A 10474-nucleotide genomic window follows, 5' to 3' on the forward strand; every position below is an offset into this window, starting at 1 on the left:
TACTGGACACGAAATGTGGCTTCTGTGTGTGGCCTAGTTACCCACGGCTCTTTATGTTGGTTATATTGGTGCATTTATTACTCATGTAACGTGGCACACACAATGGCACTGGGTAAAAGAATTGTCACTGACTGAGGGGCAGCACATATGTCCTGTGTCACAGCATTACATGTTACATATACCTGCCCAGGCAAGGAGAGTGCAAGTCACTGGTATGTCAGTCAGAGGTCAGTCATAACATTTTCATAATAGGTGGGGACAGTAAAAGAATAGATAGCACCCCCATTCTACTAAAATCACCCAGAATATCATTACTGATAAATATATGTTGAGTAATGTACCTTTATCAGCGTGAGTGTTTCCATTATTCTGTGTCGCTTGCTCCTGGGTATAAGAACAAAAAGGTTTAGGAAATAATTATCCATTGTACTAATCACATCTGTGTATCACTTCTATGATTAACATTCTGATTTCAGTGGTGACATCAATGTGAGGTGGGTTTAGATATTTAAATCATTTTCCCTGAATTAAAAATGTTCCTGCTGAATTGTGCTTAGTACAGGGAATACCTATGATGCCATAGTTTTATGGGATCTCTCTGTACAGACTATGAGCAAACTTAGAGGACTGTTCCTGCTGAATTGTGCTTAGTACAGGGAATACCTATACTGCCATAGTTTTATGGGATCTCTCTGTACAGACTATGAGCAAACTTAAGAGACTGTTCCTGCTGAATTGTGCTTAGTACAGGGAATACCAATTCTGCCATAGTTTTATGGGATGTCTCTGTACAGACTATGAGCAAACTTAGGGGACTGTTCCTGCTGAATTGTGCTTAGTACAGGGAATACCTATGCTGCCATAGTTTTATGGGATCTCTCTGTACAGACTATGAGCAAACTTAGGGGCTGTTCCTGCTGAATTGGGCTTAGTACAGGGAACACCTATGCTGCCATAGTTTTATGGGATCTCTCTCTACAGACTATGAGCAAACTTAGGGGACTGTTCCTGCTGAATTGTGCTTAGTACAGGGGATACCTATGCTGCCATAGTTTTATGGGATCTCTCTGTACAGACTATGAGCAAACTTAGGGGACTGTTCCTGCTGAATTGTGCTTAGTACAGGGGATACCTATGCTGCCATAGTTTTATGGGATCTCTCTGTACAGACTATGAGCAAACTTAGAGGACTGTTCCTGCTGAATTGTGCTTAGTACAGGGAATACCTATACTGCCATAGTTTTATGGGATCTCTCTGTACAGACTATGAGCAAACTTAAGAGACTGTTCCTGCTGAATTGTGCTTAGTACAGGGAATACCAATTCTGCCATAGTTTTATGGGATGTCTCTGTACAGACTATGAGCAAACTTAGGGGACTGTTCCTGCTGAATTGTGCTTAGTACAGGGAATACCTATGCTGCCATAGTTTTATGGGATCTCTCTGTACAGACTATGAGCAAACTTAGGGGCTGTTCCTGCTGAATTGGGCTTAGTACAGGGAACACCTATGCTGCCATAGTTTTATGGGATCTCTCTCTACAGACTATGAGCAAACTTAGGGGACTGTTCCTGCTGAATTGTGCTTAGTACAGGGGATACCTATGCTGCCATAGTTTTATGGGATCTCTCTGTACAGACTATGAGCAAACTTAGGGGACTGTTCCTGCTGAATTGTGCTTAGTACAGGGGATACCTATGCTGCCATAGTTTTATGGGATCTCTCTGTACAGACTATGAGCAAACTTAAGAGACTGTTCCTGCTGAATTGTGCTTAGTACAGGGAATACCTATGCTGCCATAGTTTTATGGGATCTCTCTGTACAGACTATGAGCAAACTTAGGGGCTGTTCCTGCTGAATTGGGCTTAGTACAGGGAATACCTATGCTGCCATAGTTTTATGGGATCTCTCTCTACAGACTATGAGCAAACTTAGGGGACTGTTCCTGCTGAATTGTGCTTAGTACAGGGGATACCTATGCTGCCATAGTTTTATGGGATCTCTCTGTACAGACTATGAGCAAACTTAAGAGACTGTTCCTGCTGAATTGTGCTTAGTACAGGGAATACCAATTCTGCCATAGTTTTATGGGATGTCTCTGTACAGACTATGAGCAAACTTAGGGGACTGTTCCTGCTGAATTGTGCTTAGTACAGGGAATACCTATGGTGCCATAGTTTTATGGGATGTCTCTGTACAGACTATGAGCAAACTTAGGGGACTGTTCCTGCTGAATTGTGCTTAGTACAGGGAATACCTATGCTGCCATAGTTTTATGGGATCTCTCTGTACAGACTATGAGCAAACTTAGGGGCTGTTCCTGCTGAATTGTGCTTAGTACAGGGAATACCTATGCTGCCATAGTTTTATGGGATCTCTCTGTACAGACTATGAGCAAACTTAGGGGCTGTTCCTGCTGAATTGGGCTTAGTACAGGGAATACCTATGCTGCCATAGTTTTATGGGATCTCTCTCTACAGACTATGAGCAAACTTAGGGGACTGTTCCTGCTGAATTGTGCTTAGTACAGGGGATACCTATGCTGCCATAGTTTTATGGGATCTCTCTGTACAGACTATGAGCAAACTTAAGAGACTGTTCCTGCTGAATTGTGCTTAGTACAGGGAATACCTATGCTGCCATAGTTTTATGGGATCTCTCTCTACAGACTATGAGCAAACTTAGGGGCTGTTCCTGCTGAATTGTGCTTAGTAAAGGGAATACCTATGCTGCCATGGTTTTATGGGATATCTCTGTACAGACTAGAAACACCCAAAGCCCAATAACTTGCCATAGCCCTAATGTCTCTTTGTTTATTAGTTCACATCCCCTGTTTAGGGATTATAATACAAAAGGAGAGCAATGGGAGGAGATCAGTTGAGATCAATGAGGCGAGCCTCAGGCGGCAGCGCCAGCTCCGTTTCCAGGGGCAGCAAAAAGCCGCTCCTGGAACCTAAGAGCCGAATTTTCAGTTTTTAAATTGCATATTTGGCTTTACTAGGGTGCGAGAGGTCTATTCACTACCGTTGCTGCGCTGTAATCAGGCTGGGGGGGGCGGCATTACTGGAGCTGAATCAGACGGCAATGTCCACAGGAACGGCGCTGGTTGTGCGGCAGTTTGGATGTTCTTTCCATGACCAGTTACCCTGTTTTACTCCAGAAACAACAGGCAGCTTAACTGGCTACTGATAAAATTGATTCTAGTGTGTGTGACTTTGATAGGGACATTAGAATGTAAGCTCACTGGGGCAGGGGCTGATGGCAATGGTGTATAATGTGTATAATGAGCTATGGAACATGCTGCTGCTGTACAAATAAAGGATAATAGAAGCCCTTGCATGAAATGAAATGACAGCAGACAGAGCCCTGGTGAACTGCAGCTCTCAGTACAGACAGGGGGCGCTGCTGTGCATTACCTGAGATAAATCAGCTGAAATGTGATGTAGTCTCTGCTTCTCCTCGATCTTCTGCCGCAAGGTATTAAGTACCAGCTCCACGACCCCCGGGGAGCACTGGACAATCTTACGGATCACGTCATCAGGAACAGAGAAGCTGAGCTTGCTGAGAACTTTCCTTTTGGGGGGGACAATATAAATTTATATAACAATATGCAAAAGCTCGACCCATCCCCAGTTCCATTTCCCTAGCAACCGCTTACTCTCACCTGTCTCATGGGAACTACAGGACAAACAAAAGACAAGTTCTGCATTCAAAGGCAACAATCTCATCTGTAAGGAACCCCCAAACTGTAACAAGAGTCTAATAGCCAGAAAAGATCCCCTGAGAAATATTTGGGGGTTTTGGCCACTCAGCTGGAGGGCCACAGGTCAGAAAACCTTGATGCCCCCGTTTACATTAAAAAATAAATAGCTGTGAATCAGGTCCTGTAACCCATAGCAACCAATAAGATGTTTGCTTTCAAATGATTAACCAGTAAATGCTGGCAGGTGATTGGCTTTTTTAAATGTATCCAATCATCCTATAGATGTTGCAGCACAAGATATAAGCACTCCGATTGGCTGCTATCTGTTGAGGCTATACCTGTGACTATTCTAAGGCTACAGGGTTGTTGATAAAAATTCCATAGTGTCTTTATATCCTCAGTAACCAATAGAGTATTGATCCATTCCAGACTAAACATCATTGACAGTAAATAGAGATTAAAGCAACAGTAACACCAAAGAAGATTTAAAGTAATGAAATTTAGCTTGCCATTGTACTGCACTTGTAAAACTGGTGAGTTTGTTTCAGAAACACTACTATAGTTTATGCTGTGTAGCCATGGGGGCAGCCATTCAAGCACAGGATACACAGTAGATAACAGATAAGTACTACTATAGTTCATATAAACAAGCTGCTGTGTAGACATGGGGGCAGCCATTCAAGCACAGGATACACAGTAGATAACAGATTAGTACTACTATAGTTTATATAAACAAGCTGCTGTGTAGCCATGGGGGTAGCCATTCAAGCACAGGATACACAGTAGATAACAGATAATTACTACTATAGTTTATATAAATAAGCTGCTGTGTAGCCATGGGGCAGCAATTCAAGCACAGGATACACAGTAGATAACAGATAAGTACTACTATAGTTTATATAAACAAGCTGCTGTGTAGCCATGGGGGTAGCCATTCAAGCACAGGATACACAGTAGATAACAGATAATTACTACTATAGTTTATATAAATAAGCTGCTGTGTAGCCATGGGGCAGCAATTCAAGCACAGGATACACAGTAGATAACAGATAAGTACTACTATAGTTTATATAAACAAGCTGCTGTGTAGCCATGGGGGCAGCCATTCAAGCACAGGATACACAGTAGATAACAGATAAGTACTACTATAGTTTATATAAACAAGCTGCTGTGTAGCCATGGGGGCAGCCATTCAAGCACAGGATACATAGTAGATAACAGATAAGTACTACTATAGTTTAGTACATTTTAATACTTTAACAGTACATTTAAAACACTTTTATTTTTTGCAGTTACTGAGGACAACATATTGCTAGGCAGAGCAGAGCAGTGATTCCCTGAGTTAGCCGGCAGGTGGGGCTGCAGGAGCAGTTCAGGGCTCAGGAGGAGACACTTACCTGTTCAGTATAGTCCAGTTGCTGAGTTTCTGAGTGGTTGAATTGGCCGGCACGTAGTTGTGCATTTCCACAAGTTTAGGGAAATAAAACTTCACCAGCTCAGCCGTCAGCACTGCGGGGAAACACAGGTACAAGTCATGTGATTCATTTCATTTGGGAGTATATATATATATATATATATAAAACACGGGGTGTAGCTCTTAGGTACACCCCGTGCTTTAGTCCAAGCTTAATCCTAAATGAATTTACCCTTTAATTGCAAATATAAAAGTTAATATATGCAGGTATGGGATCCGCTATCAGGAAACCCTTTATCAAGAAAGCTCAGAATTACAGAACGGCCGTCTCCCAAAGACTCCATTATATTATAATCATATAATTCAAATTTTAAAAAAAAGATTTTGTGTTTCTGTGTAATAATAAAACAGTAGCTTGTACTTGATCCCAACTAAGATACATTTGTAGCAATTTAAGATAAGCAAATAAACGATTGTAACTATTTAAGATCAGCAGGTCTCTTGGTGAAACTGAGAGTTGCAGCTTAAAGGGCAATTTCACCTTAATTAGCAAAACTGTAATAACACATAAAACCTGTCCCTAAAACCCAAACTTTCCATAACCTGCCAAATGTTGTAAAAAAGATGTGGCCATAAAATGGACGCGGTTCAAAAACCTTTTGCCACGCTGCATGCGCCAAGTGTTTTTCTCCCTATTTCTATTTTACAATTGGTAGGAATTATGTTATCTGTTATCTACTGTGTATTCTGTGCTTGAATGGCTGCCCCCATGGCTACACAGCAGCTTGTTTATATCAACTATAGTAGTACTTATCTGTTATCTACTGTGTATCCTGTGCTTGAATGGCTGCCCCCATGGCTACACAGCAGCTTGTTTATATAAACTATAGTAGTACTTATCTGTTATCTACTGTGTATTCTGTGCTTGAATGGCTGCCCCCATGGCCTACACAGCAGCTTGTTTATTAAACTATAGTAGTACTTATCTGTTATCTACTGTGTATCCTGTGCTTGAATGGCTGCCCCCATGGCTACACAGCAGCTTGTTATATAAACTATAGTAGTACTTAATCTGTTATCTACTGTGTATCCTGTGCTTGAATGGCTGCCCCCATGGCTACACAGCAGCTTGTTTATATAAACTATAGTAGTACTTATCTGTTATCTACTGTGTATCCTGTGCTTGAATGGCTGCCCCCATGGTTACACAGCAGCTTGTTTATATAACTATAGTAGTACTTAATCTGTTATCTACTGTGTATCCTGTGCTTGAATGGCTGCCCCCATGGCTAACACAGCAGCTTGTTTATATAAACTATATAGTACTTATCTGTTATCTACTGTGTATCCTGTGCTTGAATGGCTGCCCCCATGGCTACACAGCAGCTTGTTTATATAAACTATTAGTAGTACTTATCTGTTATCTACTGTGTATCCTGTGCTTGAATGGCTGCCCCATGGCTACACAGCTTTATAAACTATAGTAGTACTATCTTTATCTACTTATTGTTGAAGGTGCCCCCAGTCACAGCAGTTGTTTATATTAAACTATAGTAGTACTTATCTGTTATCTACTGTGTATCCTGTGCTTGAATGGCTGCCCCCATGGCTACACAGCAGCTTGTTTATATAAACTATAGTAGTACTTATCTGTTTATCTACTGTGTATCCTGTGCTTGAATGGCTGCCCCCATGGCTACACAGCAGCTTGTTTATATAAACTATAGTAGTACTTATCTGTTATCTACTGTGTATCCTGTGCTTGAATTGCTGCCCCCATGGCTACACAGCAGCTTGTTTATATAAACTATAGTAGTACTTATCTGTTATCTACTGTGTATCCTGTGCTTGAATGGCTGCCCCCATGGCTACACAGCAGCTTGTTTATATAAACTATAGTAGTACTTATCTGTTATCTACTGTGTATCCTGTGCTTGAATGGCTGCTCCCATGGCTACACAGCAGCTTGTTTATATAAACTATAGTAGTACTTATCTGTTATCTACTGTGTATCCTGTGCTTGAATGGCTGCCAACGATATATTTTCATTACTTTAAATCACTTTAATTTTTGTTGTTGCTGTTCCTTTAAGTATGTACATAAGTTACCCACTTACAGACTGGAGCTGAGAGACGCTCTCCGTCCCTCTCATGTTAAACAGGGGCACCCCAACATTCAGGTACCTGCACCCACAGCGCTGGAATCCTCCCCTGACTCACCGCAGCTCTAACCCATATCTCTAGGGTTGTTTTGGGGCCAGGTTGGTGCTTAGGGGCATTTAGTTCCAGTTTGGCAGGAGTCTAAACATTCATCGTTGCCCATTCCTGCGCTCACAGGCCAAGTGATTACTGGTGAGAAAGTCCCCCAGTTGCCTGTAGTATAATGTATATAATGAACTAGGGGGCACCACACATTCTGGGTTGGTAGGACAGACTGAGGGGCACTAAGCTGACAGAGGAGAGAAATAATACTCAGAGGTGGAACTTCCATTCCCGCAAGGTGTGACAATGATGTAGGTAACAACATGGCGTGTCACTACTACGTGTGTAACCTCAGCGGTGTGTATTATATAGTGAATAAAGTACCCCCTCTTGTAAAATATAAGGATATTATAAGTTACCGAGGAGTTTCATGACCATATAAAAGTACGAGGCTGAGTGTTTTTATACAGGTCATGGAACTCCGAGGTAACTTATAATATCCTCATATTTTACAACTGGGGGTACTTTATTTATTATAATACACAAATTTTAGTGAGTCATGTGACAGAAATGACATCAGAACTCACCGTTTATAACTGATGACATCAGAACTCACCGTTTATAAGGATATAATTTACAGGATATTCATGGCTTTTGTGTATTATATAGAAATAAATGTGTTTTGCTTCCAGATACTTCAAAATGAGGAAGCCAAGAAAGTGTCAGTGAGGAATGCTGGGAATTGTAGTGAAATGAATAAACACAGACGCCAAGCAGTAACCCACGGCAGCCAATCAGATCACTGCTTTCATTTTCTCACTCACATTAGACTGATGAAAAGAAACTTCTGATTGGACGCTGCCACCCCTTACCCACAATCCCCTTGTGCCCTGACACAGTGTCCACACTCCATAAAACGAAGGTCAGATCCAAACTCACCGCCGTCACTGAAATCCCTGGCGATGTTCCTTTTGGGTCTGGATAAGGGGATTGTGTCCACCCAGGTGTACAGCTCCTGCATTGTCTCCTCATCAAACTCCACCGCCATCTTGTGACTTGTGAATCCCTCTTGTATGAATTGGAATAAACACAGTTGTGTGTGTGGTCTCTAGGCAAGTTCCTTTAATCCTGTCACGTTACATCTCCAGCAAACTCCTTCATTCACCTCCTCTGCTGCCAGCTTCCATGTTGTTTAGGGTAGCCATAGCAACAGCTGTGCCAGGAATCCAGGAAGTGGAAGCTTGGAATTGTGGGAGATGTAGTCCCAGCCTGTTGCCTCTCACACTAAAGTGAATTATCCTCCCCCCACTCCTGCCCTGGAGAATTCAGCAATGAATCCCCTCTCAGAAAGCTCATGTTGTTGTATTTACCTCACTGACTCCCAGGGTGCCTGATATTCTAATCATTATTATATTATATATATATGTGTGTGTGTGTGTGAGGCCAATACACAGGATTCTGCCTGTAAAGCAGCAGCACATTCATCTGGCAAATAAACATAAATATACATATAAACTAAAACGTCCAGTGTTCATATTGACTGGAATGAGTCAGAGGAGACAGAGAGCCTCAGTTATCAGCCTGTGTGTGTTTATTAGTGTAGGAGCTGCTCTACTGCTTCTTCTGACTGACTAACAGGGCTGCCATTAGGGGGGGAAACAAGTCAGGGGACGAAGAGACCCAAAAAGCTGATTTGTGGGTGACAAAGGGGTGTGGCTTGGTAGGCAGGGGTCCGGCAGATCACAAGCAGGGTCAGACGCATAGTGCTTTTAGGGCAGAGACACACGCTGCTATTTCGGGAGATTAGTCGCCCAGCAACAAATCGCCTCTTCTTCGGGCGACTAATATCCCTGAACCACCTTCCTGCCGGCTAGAATGTAATTCACCAGCGGGAAAGCACTCAGAGCGCTTAGTTTTCCAAAGTTCCTCACAAGGAAACATTGTGTGACTTCAGAAATCCAAAGCGTTCCTAGTGCCTGTCACAAGTGCCTGTCGGGATTTGAGCCTTGTGAAACCTGAACAATAATCTGAGCAATAATCACCTCTGATATCTAAACACTGACACACACAGCACAAACACCCCCCCAAAAATAACTCCACCCCCATTTGTCACTGCTCCGCCCACTCTACCTTCATCCCGCCCCCTTGATCAGTTTAAGTGGAAGACAATGGTGACAACGCTACCCCGATTCTTCTTAGTTGGAAGGTTTCACTGTCAGGGGGCCCCAAAGTGGAGGTCATTGGGCTAACAGGCAGGGGCGTTTCGGGGGTCCACCCTGGACATACCATTTCAAGCCCTAGAGTGGGTTGGGGTGGCATTGCTAGTGTGGAGAGCACAAGTATACTCTCTGTACTAGCAGAGCCGAAATTCTGATTTAGAAATCTTAACTTTGATTCTTAAAGTCACCAGGAGCAGCTTTTTTGCCTCCCCTGGTAAATCGCGAGCTGCTGTTTTTCAACTCACCTCATAGCAGCAGCGCCCCTGCTAACAACTAGTTTGGGTACTAAAAGGTGCTCGCCCCCAAATATGATTCTTGCACTTCCATCTAATTCTTGCAGTGCCAATGCCAATGTGCCTACTGACAAATAAACCCTGGAATGGTCGGCCCACTGAACACAATGGTAATTCCCTGACAGATTGTGCCAATATTAATGTCATGCATATTGGAGGCCATGCCCACTCTTCAAATGTTGCCTGCAGCTTACACAATTCATTAACAAGGTAATTAGCAGACATACACTGGAATTCTGAGAAACACACTGCATTGTGGGGAGAAAAAATGTCAATATGTCTAAAGAATCACATGAAGACATGGTGTATTTTCTGCTCCACAAACAATTGCATGCGCTTTGATGCATTGGATGCTAAACCATGTCTGGTTAATAAGTTATGCCTTTCACAAATAAAACCACACAAGTAACTTCATTTTTGTATTGTCTTGAGAAGCTGGGGTGACAGTGGGGCAAGATGGAGGCCGTAGTGCAAGGTGGGATAGTAGGGAAAGATGGAGTCTGTATGACAAGATGGAGTCTGTATGACAAGATAGAGTCTGTACGGCAAGATGGAGTCTGTAGGGCAAGATGGAGTCTGTATGACAAGATGGAGTCTGTATGACAAGATAGAGTCTGTACGGCAAAGTGGGATAGTAGGGAAA

At 42.6% G+C, this 10474-nt stretch overlaps 1 protein-coding gene across 1 annotated transcript in view; it reads right to left on the minus strand.

Moving 5' to 3' along the window:
* The window catches only part of spef1.S (sperm flagellar 1 S homeolog), a 13921-nt gene extending 5446 nt beyond the window's left edge, over window positions 1-8475 (minus strand). The window contains 4 exon segments of the mRNA NM_001096937.1: window positions 342-384; window positions 3418-3574; window positions 5102-5213; window positions 8259-8475. Of these exon segments, the coding sequence (NP_001090406.1) occupies window positions 342-384; window positions 3418-3574; window positions 5102-5213; window positions 8259-8367 (421 nt within the window). The 5' untranslated portion in view covers window positions 8368-8475.
* Window positions 8476-10474: the final 1999 nt, after the last annotated feature.

The sequence above is a fragment of the Xenopus laevis genome, chromosome 1S, assembly GCF_017654675.1.
Source record: "Xenopus laevis strain J_2021 chromosome 1S, Xenopus_laevis_v10.1, whole genome shotgun sequence".
Taxonomy (NCBI): Eukaryota; Metazoa; Chordata; class Amphibia; order Anura; family Pipidae; genus Xenopus; species Xenopus laevis.